This window comes from Pseudopipra pipra, chromosome 2 (genome assembly GCF_036250125.1).
Source record: "Pseudopipra pipra isolate bDixPip1 chromosome 2, bDixPip1.hap1, whole genome shotgun sequence".
NCBI classification, from domain to species: Eukaryota; Metazoa; Chordata; class Aves; order Passeriformes; family Pipridae; genus Pseudopipra; species Pseudopipra pipra.
The window spans coordinates 17,222,555-17,243,073 of NC_087550.1; the positions used below are offsets into that span (position 1 = coordinate 17,222,555).

At 45.5% G+C, this 20,519-nt stretch overlaps 1 protein-coding gene across 1 annotated transcript; it reads right to left on the minus strand.

Moving 5' to 3' along the window:
* Positions 1-554: 554 nt before the first annotated feature.
* CD200 (CD200 molecule) lies at positions 555-19,403 on the minus strand. The gene is made up of 8 exons (XM_064644104.1): positions 13,070-19,403; positions 12,082-12,252; positions 11,320-11,358; positions 8,410-11,076; positions 6,578-6,913; positions 2,433-2,744; positions 1,767-1,912; positions 555-851 (listed from the first exon to the last, which is right to left on the minus strand). Exons 4-8 carry the CDS (start codon positions 8,459-8,461, stop codon positions 747-749), a joined length of 951 nt encoding a protein of 316 aa, XP_064500174.1. The 5' UTR covers positions 8,462-11,076; positions 11,320-11,358; positions 12,082-12,252; positions 13,070-19,403; the 3' UTR covers positions 555-746.
* Between the last annotated feature and the right edge of the window lie 1,116 nt (positions 19,404-20,519).

The window sequence follows — 20,519 nt, forward strand, 5'->3', positions numbered from 1 at the left end:
TTGCCCTGCTTCCTCCTGCAGGTGGGTGGGCTGCCCGGAAACACAAGGCAGCTGTGATGGATCAGGGAAATTACGAAGGGGGCTGTGGAAACCACTGAAGAAGAGGGGAGAAGAAAACATATTTGTGCCTTTTGCTTTTGCTTTACTTTCCAGGAAAGGCTGGTGGAAGTCAGAGTTGGCACTTCCACGTGCCTGATGACTCTTGGCTTAAAGCCTGTTGCTCCTGGCGCCTGGGTTGCAAGTTCAGGCCGGCTGCAGTCTTGGCCTGATCTCTTGTGCCCTTTGGGGAACAAGTCCAACACTTGAAGCTCACAGCAGTGTGCTGGGCTGCTCCATGGGTTTTCTGCAGCCCAGCTCCTTGCAGAGGTCTCCTTTGGCCCATCAGCAGCACTTCCCAGGCCAACAGCCCTACAAAATGCTGCTCTGTTTCAGACAATTCCCCCACCTCCTTTTGAGCTTGCAATGTTAAAATATCGAAAAGGAATAAATGTAATGTTCAAACTCCCAGAAAATATGAAGAACAAGTTTCATTAAGTGGATCCACACATCCAGCCTGAATCTCAAATAAATACTTTACATCTTTTTTCCTACAAAACGGAATATTACAGTGTAACAAAATAAATAAATATCTATTATAAATTGTCCTTTTCTGTATTACTCTTGGAAAGAGTCACAGCAGGTTTGCCTGGAAGCTTGAGGTGCCGTTGTAAGAGTTTCCCTCTTGCATGTGTAGTGTGGGTAGTTTCTCAGGTGTTCAGTGGTGCACTGGGGCTGGGGGACACCACAGGATCCCACCTGCCTGCAGCTCCATACTGCCTGCACTTCTTGGCCTTGCTACAGGCAGGAAGTACCTGATGGAAGAGAGGTTGTTTTGTTTATTTCTTAAAAATACATGGATGTTTGAAGTGCAGGGGTAAAGATCCTGGCTATATGTATTGTCAAATGGGTCCTTGCATCTCTCTGTGTGAGGGGAGCCTCAAGTTTTCCCCTTGCAATCCCACCAGCAGTCTTTAGCTTGGACCTACGGGCATAATGCCCATGGAAGACATGTATTGTATTTCCTCCACTGCTTCTTTTTGTCCAAAATGCTTATCAAAAGTCAGGGTGTACAGGCTAGGCATATCCTGCAAGGAAGAGGAGGAACCTTCTCAAAACCGGGCTGTGATTTTCTGAAACGATGCCACCTCACTCAGTGGACCCCTCACCTCAAGCTTGCACCCATCATCATCAGGATGGCCTCGGTGGACAACCAGCAGCGCCTCAGCCCCTACCACAGCATGGCACCCTGGGCTTTCCTCATAGAGGCACAGTTTTCCTCTAAGACCCCATTTTATTTGACACACGTCCTCAAAGCTGCTGCCTTTGTGAGCCGCGCTAGGAGCGCTGAGGGGGGTTATTTTAGGAGCTGCAGAAGAATGGCCCAAGGGTCTGGCCACTGCTTGCACAACTATTTTGTGCATAAATAGTAGTAGAGTGACTCTTCTGCCACAGTGTGCCTTGTCATTGACACAGTGAATATTTTCTAGCTGCCAGTGCTGTCAGGTGCATATGGCCTGGCCACGCAGAATCAGGTTTCACCTTCCCAGTGTGCTGCTGCCCAGCTCTGTGGCTGGGGGCTGCTCCCTGTGTCCCTCTCCAGCCCAGGAGCAGCCTGGCTGAGCAGTGTGTAGGCAGCCCTGGTATGGCTCGGCAGAGCTGGATCATGGTACTGAGCCCTGTGACGGTGGGGTTGAGCCCTGCTGCACCCTGGGGAAAGGCAGACCTACCCAGCATGGCCAGGCTGGGTTTCTCTCCAGGTCATGTGAGTGCCTGAGGCAGTGGCAGAGGAGACAGGTGAGAAGGAGGAGGGAAGTCAGGGGGACCAGTACTCCCACTGCAATGGCAATAGTGGGTGCCACGGTGCTGTCCGGACCTGTGGGGAAGGCAGCAGGTACTCAGTAAAAAAAAGTAAAAAACCAGCTCAAACCCCATTTCAAATATCTCTTGGCTATTCCCTGGGGTGAGATGGGGTGGATAGGGGCACTGGGACCACATGCCAGCATGACACACACACAGGTAGAAGTGCCAGCAGACCTGTGCTCGGGGTCTGATGTCATGATCAGGTGTGAGGAACCCAGCCCTCCAAGCTACCCAACACTGGCATGTCTTGTTGGTGTGTCAGGCTATGTGACAGGGAAACCCGTCAGAGAGGAAGGGAGCCTGGGGCACATCATGGCATATAGGGGGACCTAGGGAGGAGTAAGACATTGTATGCCATAGCTCAGGGCATCTGGATGTTCCCAGGCACCTCCTCCATCACTCCCAAGCCCAGTCCCAGCTGCTCTTCAGGATGCCTTCCCCACCTGTCCCCAACCCTCTGAGTAGTTTTGTGGTCTATCCCAGGGAGTGTTTCTCCACCCCACTTCAGAGCAGGAGCAGAGTTACACACTTACCTTGCTCCAGGCTGTCCGTGGGCAGGACCAGGGTCGCATTTAGAGAAGGGTGTTGGATCACACAGGCAATGGGGTACTCATGGAGGATTTTGGAGGGAGTGTGGGTGAAATTGCTGATGACAGTCACGGTCTGGTTGCTGAACTTGATGTGATATTCCCTTGGCTTCTGCTGCAGGATGCTGGGAAGGTGCCAGGTTATTTTTGGAGCTGGTTTCCCTGTTGCTGAGCAGCTTATCCCCACCACTTTCTCAGAGTCCTCAGCTTTATCTGGATTGGGTATAAGTTTAGCTTCCACTTTGGGGTCCAAGATGGCTGTAAACAACAAAATGACAAAATGCGTTAGTTTCTGCCCACATTTGAGCAAAGAGCATCTTGGAGGACAAGCTTGATATCTCATCTTACTTCCCCCCCCCCCCCCCCCCCAAAGCCCCAGCAGTGACAAATAAACATGAAAGTGATCAGGCAGCAGTGTAGAAGTGAAGAGCTAGACAAAAATGAAGGGCAAGGGGCAGAAACATCTGTGCTTCAATTCTGTTATTAACAGCTGCACTGCAGCATCCCAGCTGAGAAGTGGTGATTATGGATGGGTTAAAATCAGTAGGTAGTGAAACTATGAAACTATAAGTCTTCCTCTCTCTGGAAGAGCTGATCTGCTTGAATGAGTTAAAATTCTTGTTCTTTTCCCTTAAACTTACCTGCAGGATTAGCTTTACTGCTGTTTGAGGTGTGTAGAGTTGTGGATCACAGGACTAAATAAAGCCCGACCTCATTCATTTACTATGGTTGCGGCTGCCTAGGAAAAATAAGTGTGTATTTCTCATTTTTTGTATGACCAATAGATAGAAACTCAAACCCCACAGGGCTGCTGAAACCTCTGAGAGCAACAAGGAAAGTGTGTAGGGGGATTTCAGCTGGAACTTCTCAAAATCTCCTATGTATGAAAAGACTAGTGTCACAAACAGTTTATGTTTCAACTAATAAACGATCTCTGAACTTCTTCTTTCACTCACGAGATGCATAAAAATAACATATCCACCCCCAGCATTAGCACAGCATTCAAACATTAGGTTGCAAAATTCAAAAGCAGTCAAAGAGAGTAGTCACAGATGTTTCCATAGAGGATGAGCAAAATTGCTTAGTATCTTGCCAGAAACACGCGCACTCCATGCCTGCTCTTCTCCAGACTAAGCAGTTTTCTTTCTTCTCATGTTGGACCCCAAAGTATTTTCCTGCAGGGCCAAATTTCTCGCTAGCAAATGTCTGTAATAGATGCACTCTCAAAACCTGTAAGTGCTTGCTTTTGCATTAAAGTCTCGCTATACTGTTTGCTACTGTGTGCCCGCTGTTGATGTTTGATAACACACTTAAATTAACTGCTTCTTTTGCCTTTCATTAAAATATTTGTTTCCAGTGAAAAAGTCTTTGCAAAAAAGGTTGTGTGCAAGTACTTGCTTTAGTTGCTCTTGAAGAGAAGTAATGCAGATGTTCCCAAATTCGAGCTCTGTCAGCATTCCCAAATATTTGAAAAAGGGGGTTTCTGATGAGGTACATCACTTTGATTATCTGTAATGGCTTCTGTAATTAGAGGGAGACTATCAGGTCATGATTTGCTTTTTATGTTTAAAAACTCTTGACAGTGGTGTCATAGAGACACTATAGGCATTATAGTATGCCTCATGATGACATCAAGCCTTTTCCAACCCTATGGGTGTTCACCAGCAGCCCTGTGCCTCAGTTTCCCTGTCTAAGAAAGAGTGATGGCATTTCTCCAGTATGCTCAAGACTTCCAGGCAAATGGTGGTGTCTATGATAAAGGCAAGTCTCTGAAGACGGCCCAGCAAATGCCCAGGGAATTTTCTGACCCAGCAAGTCTTGCCCATTCTCGTGTGTCACATGCCTCTTTCTCCACACCTGCTCCCTCAATCCTCTTCCTGGATTTCATTCTAATACTCTTTGACAATGAAGGTTGACAAAACATTTCCAAAGTAAAGTGGAAGTGGAAGGGGAACAGACTGTTCAAAAGAGACCAATCAAGCATGATTGAAACTGTTCTATTCCAAAATGGATTATGATAAAGGGTTAAGAAATTTCTGCTTTTTCCTGGGTTTGCTGTTCCCAACAGGCAAGTCTGAGGTCCCTCTAGTCATACCTGTTTCTTTTTTCACAGTGTTATATCCAGTTCTTACAGGGTTTCACTTCCCCACTTCCCCTTACCACACAGCGATGGTGCCCATCCCGGAACAGTCTCTCTTGTGAGGGCTGTGTAATAGGGCAATTACCAGCTTGTAAACTCCCTGGCAGTCCCCTCTTGAGGGCAAAGACATGGCAGCGTTTCATTTTCAGCTGGTGACTCTGGCTTGCTTACTTTGCCCTGTGTCCCTGAGCCTTGGGAGATTCCTGCTGGCTTCACACTCCATCATGGGGCACCCTCTGGACTTGTTCAGACAAGTTGTTTCCATCATTATGAGTAAGGGGATAAGGGAGCAAGACCATAGCTTTTAAGTAGCATCACATGCATTAGCTTCAATGAAAGATACCATATATGAACCAAAATCTTCTGTCACAGTGCCAAATACTCAGATTGTTCGTGCTGACCTCTCCAGGACAAGTTTGATGCAGCACGTTCCAGGAAGGCCACCACGATCCCCATCAGGCAGCCCCTGGCAGTGGCCCACAAGCCATGAGAGAACTGAAACCCTTCTCAGTTGATACATTTTCATCTGAGATGCAGGAAAAGACGCTTGCATGAGTGTGTGTGTGGCAGCAGAAAAACAACTTCTTTTTTTAGAAGTAGTACTCTGGTGAAGGATGAACCAGAGCCACAAGGCTGGTGGTTTTGGTAAGAAATTCCCCCACTTGGATAAAAAAAAACAAACCAAACCAAACCAAAAACAGAAACAAAAGAAATCTAACTTTGTTTTCAATTTACATGATAAAGAAGAATGGGATTCCGCTGCAAGGCACTTCCATGTTTTTCCTGTAATGTATAGCCAATGTTTATCCTCCAAGTGACTCAGAGCTGGGTGTCTTTAAGAAACACCTTCCTCTTCATGTATGAAATATTGTATGAATTTATTGTCATTTGTCTTTTCTGGTCTAGGAGTTTTCCCAAAAGAAGGGAAAAAGCACTTTTGTTCCAGACTTGATTTTCCCCTGTATTTCCCTCCACCTTTCCCCTATAATCCAAGAGCGTCTTTTCTCCACACAGAGGACTCCAGACACATGTGTGTGGACACATGGATCTGTGTCTTTGTCAGCTGAAGGTACTAGGGATAAGCAAAATACTCTGCAGAGGTCATATCACCAGTGACAGGTCACAGACACAGATATTCTCCACATGGGACATGATCTTTGGCCAATGTCCTCACAGCAGAGTATTCCATGAGGAAGTCAGGAGCCAACAGGTTGGCCTCAGAGCACGTTTGATGTCTCAGCTTTCTCACAGGCAGCAAAGCAGCAGCCTCCTCAAAAGATAAGCAGCTTTTCACTTGTTTCAGTTGAGTTCATCTATTTGTCTTTATTTCAGCTTGTACTTGCTAGTTGATGATTAGGTACGAAGGTGACAAATATTGCCACCTTGACTCGTGATTTGTTTCAACTATCTTCTTTAAGGTAGTTAATGCTGACTTGCGCAAGATTCATGTGGCAAATCTCACGAGCCCTTTTCCTGACCCCAGCACAACTGCTGTCATTTTTACTATTGCTTCAGAATGATCTTTCAACTACTCTGGTCATGCATGTGCCTCTTTGCCTTTTGAATACTTTGCGATTTTTTTAAGACCAAGGAAACAATTGCCTGAGTTCCAGGCTTAAGATGTGAGAGCAGCAGTGAAATTAAGCAGAGGAGCACAGGGTTCATGGCTGTGGCCAGCCAGCTGTCACCACAGGACTAGAAAAACTTGGAGGAAGTTCATGGGTTGCACATCAGCTTTTGCATCTCACTGTTGCTGACTTGAAGGGGAAGAAAATTAAATAAATGTTGGACGCTGGTTTCTAGTCAGAGGTAAAACCAGAGAGGGAGAGAGAGCCAGAGAGGAAGCTGAGCCACTTTTCCCATAGCAATGTAGCAATGTCAGGGAAGGTTTTTCACGGGGAAAATTACTTGGTCCTCAGAAGAAAGTCTGTACACAATTACAATGCCTTACCGTAAACCTTGAGACACATCCTGCCAGTGACAGCCCCCGAGGGAAACGTGTTGAAGATGCATTTGTAGCATCCTTCATCTTGGAGGGTGACTCCATGGAGGGAGATGGCCGAGGCTTGTAACTCGCTGTGGGCGAAGCTCACGTGGCTGACATAGCCCTTGGCTATCTTCTGGCCGTTCATTGTACTGTAAGTCGCTATGTTGTCTTCAGGCCCATCCGTCTCCTTCTGCCAGGTCACCTGTATCACATCTTCTTTTGTGACTGACTGGCATGAAAAAGTAACGTTTCCTCCTGCCTGGACCGACTGGACTCTTCTGTTCATCACCTGCACAGAGGCTGTGAGAGAAGCAGGTGCCACACTCAGCATTTCTTACACTCATCTGCAGCCCACCCCCAGAAGAGGCCCCCACAGCCCTTCACCCTCACTTCCAACCAGAGCAACTCCAGAGGATTTCTCTGCCCCTCCATCCAGGGAAAAAAATTAAAATGCAGCTTGACAGAACTACTCCAAGAGTTTCACTGGACCTGCCACCTCTCACACCAGGCATCTCACCAGCCTGATACCTGTGCTGCAGAGAGCACCCCTGAGAAAGGCAGCTCTGGTGCTGGGAGCCACTGATTTCTTTCTGCTAGGACTGCTATGCCACGGGCACCCACAGAGAGGTTCCCTAAAGTTTCCGCTGTGCTAGTGACCAAACAGACATCAGGCCATTACCTCTCTCTTAGCCCTTCTGCGGTGCAGAGTGAAGGAAATCTGTAAAACTGCTAAAAATTATGTGTCTCACTTTACACCATGCATTCACACTTGTCAGAGACTGGCAAGAGAACAGAAAACGAGAAGGAAACAGCAAAGTAGGGAGATCAGAGGCAAACTGCATTTGTCCTGCTATCTCAGGCTTGAGGCCATGCAGCTGGAAAGCAGCTGCTGAAGAGACCTTACTGCAGGCCCACAGACAGAAAAATTCCACAGCATAAATGCCATGGTATTAAAGGTCTCCAGGGAAAAGAAAAAATAGTCTCCTCTTCCAATTTATAGACCCGTGAAAAAATTGTTAAGCGTACAGGCAAGGAAAAGGGATGCTCCCAGTCTGACAGCTCAGCTCCGCAGTCCTCTTAGGGTAATAGTTTTCAAAGTTTATTTGTGTACATCAGCAGGGAGAGGAAGATATCAGCAAGGACAGGTGCTTCACTGAAGACATATAATTCAATGTATTAGAACACTAAATATCTTTGCAGGCTTTAAAGAGAAGTGAGGTTGTCTGCAGTGCCCAGAGATACACTTGGCTAACCCACCCAACAAAGTGCTTTCAGGTTCTTGCTGTGGCCATGGCCAGGCAGATCTCCACCAGAGAGCAAGAACCCAGCTGTGAAGCTGTACCAGTCATTTTGCTGTGCCATAGGCAGAATACAAATCACGATCATGAAAGCTAGTTTGAAACTAAGTCAGCCTTTTATATATGATTTTTAAATACAAAACTAGCGTAACACAGACACACACTTTTGGTGGCCTAAGCAGATACCTACAAGCAATGTTTGGCCAGTTGCAATAAATATGTACATCTCTCTGGAGCTTATAAATGCCCTGGTGGTAAATTAAGCAGCAGATGCTGTCAATGCAACCAGCAGTGATATGCCTGAAACTCCAGGCATTGCAGACTGAGCATTGCAGTCGTGTGCCGTGCCACAATTGCTGTGTCACCTAGGGACTTGCCCCAGGGGGGTGAGAGATGAGGACTGTAGCATCCAGCAGTGCAAAAGGCTGGCAGGGCCACCGAGGTCCCTAAGGCCATTACAGTAATGACACAGACACACAGACAGACAGAAGGAGTTACCTGATGTAATGGTCCAGATGCTGGAGAGGAGCAGGCAAGCGACCATCATCATCTCAGCTGTACGCTCAGCGGGACGAAAGAGCGACTGATGCCTCGAGTGTGACTTCCCCCTTTTTATTCACTGCACTCTTACTCTAGGGACATTCCCACACCCTTCAACTACAGTAAGAGGGACCTCATAAAAACTTCCTGCCCCTCTGACAATCAGCTGAATAACAAAATTTTTGGGGGACATGACAACAAACGTCAGAGTCAGAAACTGACAATTTCCCGGCTGGGCTGCTAGACAGGCAGGGGGAATGGGTTTTTCACAAGCACCTCTTCCATAAGGTTGGGTTTTCACAAGTGCCTAAACGCAAACACAGATTTCTAAGCCAGCTGAGCAGTGCCTGTGAGTTGCAGGATGGAAGGCCACCCTGGTCCTGACCTGAGCTCTAGGAAAGGAGTTCAGGTCAGTAATCATGCTGAAATCAGAAGTGCAAATGTCCCCAACTCAGAGGACCCAGTTAGAGGTCTGCACCCTTCGTGTAAGTCAGTGGACATGCAGGAGCTGCTAATGTTGCTGTAACACAACTCTTTTTCTAAGTTAAGGAGACCAGAGCAAGCCAAGGGCCAGATCCAGGACCTAGGTCATATGTTGCCTCAGAGAAAAAGCAGAGCTTTGGTCTCCCCTTTCTTCCATTGAGGTTGCCCCCATCTCCAGAGGTCCATGATCCCTCCCCAGGCCTGTCCCTAGGAAAGACAGGGTTGCTGTCCCACAAGCACACGCCTTCCTCTCCACCTTCACTTGAGATGACATTAAAATAGGTGACACAGCTGGTTTGAGCCATTGTTTTTGTGCATTTTTGCTTTGTCATTGTTACTCCTGTGTTTCCCTTTTTTCTGTGGGTTGTGATCATATGGCCGAAACCAGCCAAACCCTCAGCCCAGGGGTGGCTCACACACCGCATAGTGGGGCAAACAGCCAGTGACACCTCATTTGCTAATCAAACTTCTACTGGTAAACTGTGCTTCGTGTTTCTGCTTCCTGATGAGGTGGCTTACATTTTTGCAAGTTCTTACTACTCCAAATGACCACGATTGCAATTAAAATGTTTTCTTTCAGTCGAATGGCTGCACAGATCAGCCTTGAATCATGCAAATAGTTTGGGGGAAGCCAGCGGGCCCAAGTCATAACTTTACACAAAAAATTCTCAGACGTGCTTACACATTTACAGTTCCTTTTCTCTTCCCAAGAGGTAATTAGTCTGAACACAGAAACAGCTCAGGTATCAATATGCCTCTAAAGAAACATTTTGGATGTGCTTTTGAGTAGGTTCAATAATTGATTCCTATCAGTCTTCAAAACTGCAGTTGCTTCATACTACTGTCTTTTTCATTTGAGGTATCTTGTTTTCCTTTCCTTATTTTCATAGTTGCATTTTCATGCAAAATTTCTGGAAGGGCATTCTGGCCTGATCAAAATGTGAAATCAACGTAAAAATGGTTCTTGTGGGGTTTGCCAGACCTTTTACAGCTATTAAGCAGCTCCAACAGACTCTGGACCAAGACTCAGGAACAAGCCAGACAGTAAACTGCCAGCTTGAAATGGAGATTCACAAGCAAATATTTAATTTCTGATTGTCAGCCTCTCAGAACTTTCAAAACTGAAAAGAAACCCCCCCGAAACCCACAACCCATTGAAGATTTGCTGCATGTCCTTTTGCAGCAGAGTCTCTTAGCAGGGTGCAAATGACCTCTGAAAAGATTCATTACAGTCTTTGCTGATGTCCTCCTCTTAGTTCTGCTACAATTTTAAAACAACAGTTTAACAGGAGAACTTCCCACGAGCTTGCAGACACTATCCTTGTAGCTGACACCACTTAGTGACCACAAAAGGAACTGCACTTGATTTTAAAAAGAATTGCAAACCCAGTTGATATATAGGAAATGTTCGTGTTGACTATAACCATCTTATTTTCTGCCAGAAACACTGTAATCTTCCAATACCCTGAAATCTGTGTGCTGCTAGAGCAAACACTTCTTGATAAAGATCAAACCTTCAGTCTTAGCAAAGGATGAAGAAAAACGGTGGGAAAAATTTCTTGGCTCCATTTGCAGCACCCCTGTATACCCAGCATAAGTGTTGATAAAAGCCATGTGTTCTGGCTGCTCTTTCCAAGCTCTGCCTTTTTCCACATTCCGAGCATGTGGAGACCTCCCTACCAGCCTACCTGGGAGGGTGTCTGCATGCACATCTGACTGCTGCAGCATCTCTGTCTGATCCCTTCCCTTTCTCCAGGGACTGGGCAACACCAGCTCTTGATTAATTACTTTAAACACAAGGCAGGCAGAAATATGAGATCCACTCATTAACCCCACCACTTATTTAAATTTTGTGAGTGTATCTTTAAGTGCATATATTCAGACAGTTCCTGCTCTGTTCATCTTTACATAGACTTTTGGTGGATTACAGACCTCTTCCTTCCTTGTCAGTCAAATCTCATGCTCCTCTGCTTCAGCATCTTCATTTCTGAGAACTGCACACCATGCCTGAGCTTCAGTCACATTTTAAAGTCAGTGAAAGCTTGGGAATAAATCAGGCAGAAGATTGTTCTGCAGCTACTGCTTGAAAAACCTGGTGGTTCACATTCATTTCTTCCTTTCTGCTTCACCAGGATGTTCTCTCTAGTTCCCAGTAAATCAAAAAAGGACATACAAGAATTAATTGCACAGTCATGAAATGCCAACTTTTCCCCACAGCCCAAATGACTAATGGAGTGACTCATATGGATGAACTTCCAGAAAATGTTCCCAATGGGAACCACTCGGGCACAATTGGAGTCTAAAACATTGTTTTGTCAACCATCAATCTAAACCACTGTTTTTTTAACCACCCAAACCCAGGTTAACAACTGGGCAGCTACCTACCTCATCAGCAGAATTCAGTGCCATCTCTCAAGGCATTGCCTGTAAAGAGAACAAAACAGGTGGGGATGGTTTCATCCACTCCTGATTTGCACTGACTTTTGGAGGGTGGTTCCCCAGTACTAGTAGTAGGTACTGCTGCTGGGAAGCAGCTTGTCAAATGCAATTGAACAGGCCTGGAACTTTATAACGTGTTTGTAGGTAATGCCTGCATCTGGCAAATCCCTCCACATCTCCACTGAGTTTGGAGAGCTGCAGCACTGGGGTAAAGACAGTATCTGCATCTACCATATGCTCCATCTAACATATGCTCCAGCCTATGTCACTGCACCAGGGTGAGCTGCAGCAGGACCTGCAATCCGCAGCCAAGGGATGCTGCAGGACTGAGTGGTGCTCATCTGGGCTGAGTTACAGACAAATTGTCAGGTTTGTGCACAAGTTTTAGATCAGAGAACATAGGGGTAGTTTATCCACAGACACAGCTGTTTATCATGTCACGTTTGGATTGGAGGTATTTGATCTGTGATCTCTCCCCAAACTGGACTTCCTCCCTCTGCTAACACACTGCTGTCAGCTAAAAGTTACAGCTGCTGCTGCTGAAATCCAGTGTGGGACTGCCTAGTAAAGTGCAAAAGAGAAGAAAAGGAGGTGGCTAATAAGCTGAGACCTAGCTTGTGGTGGTATACATCTATCTGCAAAACTACATGTTCCCAGGGGACAGCACATGCTGTCAAACTGTCCTGTTAAGTGCCCAACCCTTCTTACCTCTGAGTTTTGATGAAATTGTTGCAGACACCTAAAGTCTTACAGAGATTTGTTTTTCTTTTCCAGCAATGTACCACAATTAGAATGTGTGAACAAAAACTTGCTTATTCCCCAGACCACCAACCCTGTAAATAGTATTTCTGGTTCTTCTATTTTATTTCTTCCTTGTAGCTGAGGAGGAAGAGAAAGGGATAAAAATGATAATAATTAAAAAAAAAAGACAAAAAGGAGAGGAAGAAGCAAAAAAAGACTGCACTGGAAAGCTTCAGTAGGAAAGGCTGTGCTTCGTTGGGGTTTGAAGTGTTTGGTTTTTACCATTCAATGCGTCACACCATTTCTCAGAAGAGGGAGATGGCCAGGCATGTGGTTTCCTCTTGCCAAAAGCACCCTAAGTTACTATTTTTGGTCAAGGGAACCTAGAGGGAGTCCATGCTGCAGCCCCCTAATCACTTCATTAAGGCATTAAGGTCATCAGCACCAGCACACATGCCAGTGTCCCAGGAAACCACGTCACTCATCCATTCCACCCTTCTTCCTCTCCCACCCCCGCTCATAAGGTTTTCATGCAGTGGAGGCTTTGGGGTGGGGTTTTTTTTGTAGGTGAACAACATCTAGGTACTGCATATGTTTTACAGTGTGAGAGCTGCTTTAGCCACTGAGTTTCATTCTGTAACACAGACAGTATAGAAAACAATCTAGCCAGAAAGGAAACCACACCAAAATTGGCTACCCAAGGTGCAGAGATCCAGTGGAAGGATGGGAAACTGCCCACCAAAAATAAGGTAGGTCCAATACCATTTTGTATTTAATTACTAAACAAGAGGATTAAGAGAGCGATTCCATTAAAATTGGAGCAAATAATACCTTCAGTGTTTCAGACTTAAGAGACAATGTAAGGCACCAAGAGGAGCCTCTTGATTAAAGAAAGGTAATTTAGAAAGCAAATTAAGATGAACAATATAGTTCTTAGTATGTCAAAGAGTATTACCTCAGGATGATTCTTAGGAAGGTGACTTCATCTGTAGGCTCCCAGCATGGAGAGCATACTGAAGGGAGGATGGGTGTTCGTCCTGGTGAGGAACGCAAGGAACAGAAAGTACTTGTCATCTGCTCCAAGTTTCCAGGAAGGAAAATTACATGTAGAGGTTCACCTTGCCATCTCTTATCTGTTAGCACCACGTCTCGTAAAGACAAGCTTTTATATACACAATAAAAAAATAGATTAAACTGTACAATGTATTTAAATGCTGTACATGAGATATGTAAGTGTGCTACAGTTAAGGACAACAGTGGTTAGGAATAGATTGTCTCCTAAGGAGCTGTGAAGACAGAGGAGGATGCTCAGCAGGAGCCACCTAGGAGAGGTGGAAAATTCCCTTTCTTTTCCCTTGTTTTCTTGGTAAGTCAGAGAAAAGGTCCTGCAATCTTTGCATATTGTATCCTGACTGCTTACTTGGTCTTGCGGTGCTCAGATGAGGCACTCCATTGCCAAAATTAAATGTTCTGCTTGTTTCCAAAGAGAATCCACCCCTCATCTCCCCGCAGGTCTGTGTCCAGACATCTAAGTCATGACCGCTTTACCTGGCCTTGAGAGAAAGGGCAAAAGTCCCCAAAGCATGAAGCCTTACTCTCAAAAGCACTTTGAGTCAAGGCCAGCAAAATCCATGTGAAGCTGGTGGGTCCTCTCCTCTGGTAGCAAGGAGCAGAGATGAGCTCACACACCTTCAAGGTTTCAGCTCCAGGCTCTTTGCTCCCAGGCTGGCAGAATACCCACTGCTTTAAGTGGCTGTGTCACACTTACAGGTGGGACTTCTGATACTTTTGAAATCATTCCTGACTGCTTTTTGGGAGAAGGAATCAGAACTGTGAGCAAGGTTTGTGTAAAGCAGATTTTTCCTTCTAGCTTGACAAGGCTATCCCCATATCCCTCATGAGAGCAGAGGGGAGGAAGGACCACTGCTGTAAAAGGCAGCACCAGCATTGTGCTGTGTCCCAGCCTGTGCTCATCCACAGTCTGTTTTCCTCACTGTCAAAAACTCTAACAAATCACTGCCAGGAGAAGTAACTCAGGGAGAGCATTGACCAGCTGCCCTTGCAGGACAGAAACTGCAGTTCATCTCACTGCAGCTCCTGTCAATGAGCTGTGCCAGCCTGGTGTGACTTTTGTGTAGCATGTCACTCCTCTGTCATGAAGTCGCATCTTTCAAAAAAATCGTAGACCTCACGGAAGTTCAGAGGGATGGAGAAATAACAAGGGTAGGGTTTTTTTTGTCTGTTTGTGGCTTTTTTTTCAGTGAAATAGCCATTCCTATGCAGTGACTCAGCATCCTTGCAAAGCTCTGGTGCTGCAGAGCTTCAGTCCTAGCTGCTGCTGCTCACTAGGCAGCATGAGATGCAGAGACTGAGGGTTAACTGGGAAAGGCTCCTCTGCTCCACAGCACCGGGCAAGCTCAGAGTCAGCCTAAAGAGATAGCTCAGGTTGCAACATAAAATTTGCATGTAACTTGTGGAAGTCAGCCCATCCACACCAAATTCCTAAGGAATGAGGCTCATGCAGGTACATCATCCAGCTGTCAGTATCTCTCCTGAGTAACCTTAACCAGACCTGGAAAAAAAATTAAAGGAAAGGGGCACCTGCAGGTGGTGCAGTATCTACAAGGCTTGGGAAAATTGACAGTCGGGTGGAGGAAATAATCCCAAATTATCACTCCTGTGAGACTGGCAGGAAAAGTTCATCAGCTTCAGGTGAGTTAGTCTGTATGTTGGTGCTGAGCAGCCACAACCAGTGGGGTCCCAAGAAGGAGGGGTCAGAGCCAATTACAGGGGTGACAGGAATTAAAATGTACTGAAGTGATGTGGCATTGGGCCTTCTTTGCCAAGCAGCCAGACACAGAGCAAGAATGACACTTTTTCGCTTGGTTGGATGTGGGGATTTTTTTAGGTTTGGCAGTTTTGTGTCAGAGGTGGTGGGTTTAAGGAGTCAAGTGGGAACTGGATATTTCTGGAGGAAGGTCCAGCTATTTCTGGACCAGTAACCTCTTGTTGGGGGACACCAAGTTAGATGGAGACAAGAGCTGCAGCAGCTCCCCACTGAAGCCCTTGCTCCTTAAAGCTGGTGCTGTCAAGTCCCACAGCAGTTCAGAGGAGCATCGTATTTCTGGAAGAAGGGGGGGCTGGTGGCTTATGAAGGTGGCTCAGTGGGTCTCTGTGTGACCTTAGCAGCAGTGTCCCACCACCTCTGCCCAAGAAATCCTCCTTCAAGGACAGAAAGTGCACCCACTGCCTTGTTTGTTGGCCCTTTGGCAGTTGGATCGAAGTAAAGTCAGATTGAAAGCAATCTTAATTTCAGGTGTACAAAGCAGACCTAACACAAGCTCTTAATAGCAGGTGCTTAATGCTGCAGCTGCTGGGAGAAAACATTGCAGAGTTCAGACCCCACCATTTACCCATAGCCTCTGCTGCTTCCTCCAATTAGTTTTTTGACTTTCTTTCCTTCTTCCTATACATCCCCAAGTCTGCCATTTCATCCCTTCTGTTTGAAGAGTTCACTTTTAAGCAGCACTTCTATATTTGGGTTGACCACTTCCCGAGCATGACAGCTCATGCAGCTGCTCTGCAAAGAGCAAAGTGAAACTATAGAAAGAAAGAAAAGGAATTCTGCCTTTGTTTTCATTTTAATAGTTGAGTCACATTTCTCCTCTTTTGAGACTGCTGGTCAGAACTATTTCCCAGCAGTTTCACTGATAAGGCTATGCCTTTAACTGCCTCCAAAAAAACCCATCAAGAGCCAACCCCTAGAATCCCTCCAACCACAGGCAAGTTGGGCTCCCTTCCTCTAACTGCTGGGGACCTGCCTCAGAGAGTCACCATATCTGTGGCATGAATGCAGATGCTGAGAAATGCTTTCAATTCTCAGACCACACGACATATTTTCCCACAGGATTACATATGATTGACTAAATTAGAATTTATCTGAGAGCTGTGCAGCAATTTACAGGTCTAATTTGCTAGATCAACATATGCTATTTATCTTTTGACAGTCCTGGGGAAGAGCTACCCAAGCCCAACAGCCTTTCCCCCTGAGCCAGAGACTAAAAAATCAGAAGCCAACTCAATATAAACAAGAAAAAGTGGAATAAATAAAGATTAGAAAACAAAAATACTTAAACTCACGATGCTTGACAGTTACAATAGACTCCTAATGTGAATTACGTGTATTATAAATATACATACATATATTATTTTAAATGTATCTCATAGGAATTCTAGGACTGAATTACATGAAACAGTCCTCCTTGCATCTCCAACTAGGGTAGAGGAGTTTGTGCTCAGTGTAGGAAAACCACTACACATAATTCAGAGAAAATCAAGTAGGCAACCTGGAAGGAGGTAGGATTATAACTTTATTTTTATACACAGCTGTAATGAAAGCAATCTAAATCCTCCCACTAAACAGAAAGTTAGGAAGTTTACTAATATTTTCAAAACTTTCTGCTGGTCTTATAAAAGCACCAGAGGCATATATAGAAAGAAATTATTTCAGGCGAGTTGCCAAACGTAGATAGTATATAGAAGAAATGAGACCAAAGAGCACATATTTATCAGGGAAAGTATCAACAACAAAAGATCATGGCATCACCTATTTACCTCAGTACTGGGAAAGAAAGAGAATATGCAAATAAGCAATTAGAGACCCACTCATAATGTACCTCCTTCAGCAAGTTGGGTATATTTCTCAAGTTCATATGACTTGGCAGCTTCACACCCCTTAGTGCATTTTTATTATATATATAAAACTAAGATATAAATATTAACACTACATTGCAAAATGCTTGTACATTACAGGCATCGTACAAACACAACATTTTAAACCATAAGTGATAACATACAACCCAGCAAGCCTAGTTCTTATTACCAAGAAACACGGTAACAGCAATCTGAACATAATGTAAAGGCTCCAAATTTGCCAAATAATTTCAGTACCTAAACCTGGAAGTATAGTCTTCTGCTTGAAACAGCAAGGATTATTTCAGCTGCTGGAGACAGATGTCCCAGAAGCTGTCGTGTCTGCTAGCCTTGCACTCACCCGTGTGTTTGCAATTTGTGTGGCACAACTGCTGTGTTTTTCTTCCTTTTGCTTTTCACCAAGACACACTAAAGGTCAGATTGATGTAGATCATTTGTGGGAGCATGAGACTGGTTCTCTGCTATCTCTCTCCAATATTTACTGCTCACTCACTCATCTAGAGGTGTTTAATACAGACAAGCCCAGAAAGGCTGATTGCTCCTCAAATCCACAAACTTTGCAGAGGTACTGCCAGGCTCCCCACAGCGGGACACAGGCTGTACTTCCCACGAATAGCTACGTGCTGTAACACCTGCCAACAGCCACCAGCTTGTCCCTGCCATCCCTCCATCCTCGGACTGGTGATTTGTGCCTCTACCCCCCTGCGACAGCCCCTGCTCCTGCAGCTTCCAGGGCAGAACTGGATGCCTTGCCAGGGACTGCCTCCAGGGGAGAACAGCAGCAGAGAAGCTGAATAAAGTGCCTTATCCAAAAAGCCGGAGAAGGGGTCTCCCTATGGGAACACAGGTGCCCATGGATTGTCAGTGGGGATGAGGACTACAAAGTGCCAGACCTACCTGCTCACCTTTATTTTCATGCCCTAGGTGGAAAATACCCATCCCGATCAGGAGAAAAAGATATTCCCACAAGCAAAGTAAGTAAAGAGGCTCCTTGAGCACCTCGGGGGTGATGTGGCATCACATGGGTGGGGGCAAGGGGGAGCTCTCTGCCAGCATCCAGCATCGCTGCAGATGTGGTGGGCAGCAGCCATGACCAGGCATTTTGTACCCCAGCTGAGGGAAACCTCCTTGCATCCAGTGGGGGATATCTGTGCTCTTGATACCCCACTGTACTGGATTATTTGGGGCCTCTGGTCTATTTTGTTTCTGGAGAAGGCAGCATGAGGGGGCAGCTGTCCTCTCCAGCTACAAAACCATGCGTGCCTCAGCCACTGCTTTGCAGCTGCCTCCTGCAGTGGTGAACCTGGCCTTCCTACATCCCAAACAGGATTGCAAGCACTTGAACCAGAGCAGGGGAGCCTCTGCTATGCCTCTGCTTCATCCCCTGCAAATGAGGTGGAGGGCTGCTGAAGGAAGTGGGCTGCCAGCACAGCACAGCCTACATTTGGTCACACACCAGCCCGCATTCCCCATACACAAGCACAGTTTAGAACTTTCTCTAAACACACGTCAGTATGACATATTCTCCTAATAAAACAGTTTCTGCATATTGAATATGCAAATAGGGAAGACTCACATGATAGCCAGGATCGCATGTGTTCATGGTCTTGGTTTCGATTCAGACTGCTACATTTTTCCCCTGTGGGTAAAGCCATTCATGTAGCAAAGACATAATACTTTTACCATTTTCACGAGCTGCAGTATTTGCTTAGCAAAAAACAGCTTCTTGTTAGTCATTTACATCAGCAATTTCATGGCAGTCTTAAGGCAGCACAATAATGTTTGAAAACACCTCAAATTCTCTGAGATAGCAGCTTTAACACAATACTGAGAGACAGATGTCTCTCCTTCTGTCAGGTTGCAAAACAAGTATGCTTAAAAATCCCATTATCTTAGGCAAAAGTGAAAACGCAGCTCTAAAATTTTACAGGAGCAATCCATATTTCAATCAACCTCATAACAAGAATGAACTAGAGTGATAAAAACAAGGCTGAGAGCATGATGCAAATGACAGCCCTCTGCCATTTATACACTTATGGGACAGAGAGACAAATTTCCAGAAAGGCTCAATCCTGCCAGACCCATGCACACAGACACCCAGTGCACAGTCAGGCATGTGGCACATCATGTAGTGCCTCTGAGCCCCAGCGCCCAGCCAGTGATCCCAGGCACAATTCAGGCTCCATTGGCCTTAAAGCTAAAGCAGAGTCAGAGAATGAGCAAGCAAGATCATCCATTTCTAAGCAGACATGTACAACTGATTTCAGTTAATTAAACCCCCAAAAACAAAACAACAAAAAGAAAAACCCAATAAGGCTGCGAATCTAGGTTTTCTTGAGGTCGTTGAGCACTACTGCATGACACAAGTGTGTGTTGAACTAGAGAGAAGATAAATCATCAGATTTATCTAGCCCTCAGAGATTCAACTCTTTCCCCAACTAATGCCACATGAGCTCATGCTTTTGCACAGCCTGTGCTCCGTCTGTAGCTAAGTCCTGTGCTGCCGAAAATCCTTGTCTCATCTTGCTGCACCAAAGCATGACAATCACATGTGTTTTCTTCCTCTCTCCTCAGCAGAGACCTACAGCTATCCATCAAGTACCATCAAGGTAAAGACTAAAAGCAATTTTTTTTTTTTTGCTGCTCTCTGGGGTAACTGAATCAAAACATTAATGTATCAGAAAGACGTGGTGTCAGTCATGTTGCCATGGGAGAGAGAAAAGCCCATAATCAGTGTATTTGCTTGGGACACAGAAAAACATCAGTTTAAGCCTATGTACAAAATAAGTGTATGCATAGACAACTGTAGCATTGATACTCAGCCCCAGTCTTGGGCAGCCAGTGGCCAAACAGGCTGCAGCACTCACTCATAATTTCCAAGGCTGAGTGTAATGCTGCCTGGCCCAAATCAGACAATTCAGGAGGCTGAACCTTGGGATCACATCCTGGGTGAATGTCCCCAGCCACTGCACAAGTTACAGCTGAGGGGGTGCTTCTCTATCCTCTACCCTCCTCCCTTCTCCCTTCAGCTTTCTGGTAGCCAGTGTAGCCTCCCTTGACTACTGACATGTTTCCACAAAAAGTTTCAGTTTCAACATGACATTTTCTAAAAATCATTTAACTGGACTATGGCCAACCAGGTTTAGTAATAAAAGAAATCTTCAGCTGAAAAACAATGGGAATTTTAATGCTTTGAGGCTTAAAGGTTAATCTTTACACTGTAAATGTAATTTAAATGTAAATTTGTTGATGCCTCAACAAATGGCTAAGTCTCCGTTGGAACAGAATAAGGTTTCCCTTTCCAATGTCCCACTGACTGTAGAAGGAAGAAAAGAAAAAAAATAACCAAAAAAAATGCCCCTTCAGGTCATGCATTTAGCTTCTTATAAACCAGAATGGAGCAAATGGTTGCATTGCAGCACAGAAAAGACTGATAAACACTTTGCCCAGTCCTAATTGCCTCCCTGCTTTAGGGTTAGATTTAGGAATTCTGGCAATGCAACCCACAGTAATTTAAGAGGTAACTCTATAAGCTGGTATGTTCCCTGCTTCTGTACCCGAATTTATCATCCTGGAAGGCAGGGGTGGGGGAACAGCCACTTCTCAACTGCTGCACTCCTCAGTCTTGTGCGCTTGTTTGTCTGGGTTAATACACTGGGCTCCGAGAAGCAGCAGCTGAGTACCTGTGGTTT

Coding starts and splice junctions, on each gene's coding strand:
- CD200 (XM_064644104.1), bottom strand. CDS start 8,461: ATGATGATGGTCGCTTGCCTGCTCCTCTCCAGCATCTGGACCATTACA. Junction 6,914..8,409: donor CATCTGGACCATTACATCAG/GTAACTCCTTCT, acceptor CTTCTCTCACAG/CCTCTGTGCAGGTGATGAAC. Junction 852..1,766: donor ACCCAGCCTGGCCATGCTGG/GTAGGTCTGCCT, acceptor CTCTTCCATCAG/GTACTTCCTGCCTGTAGCAA.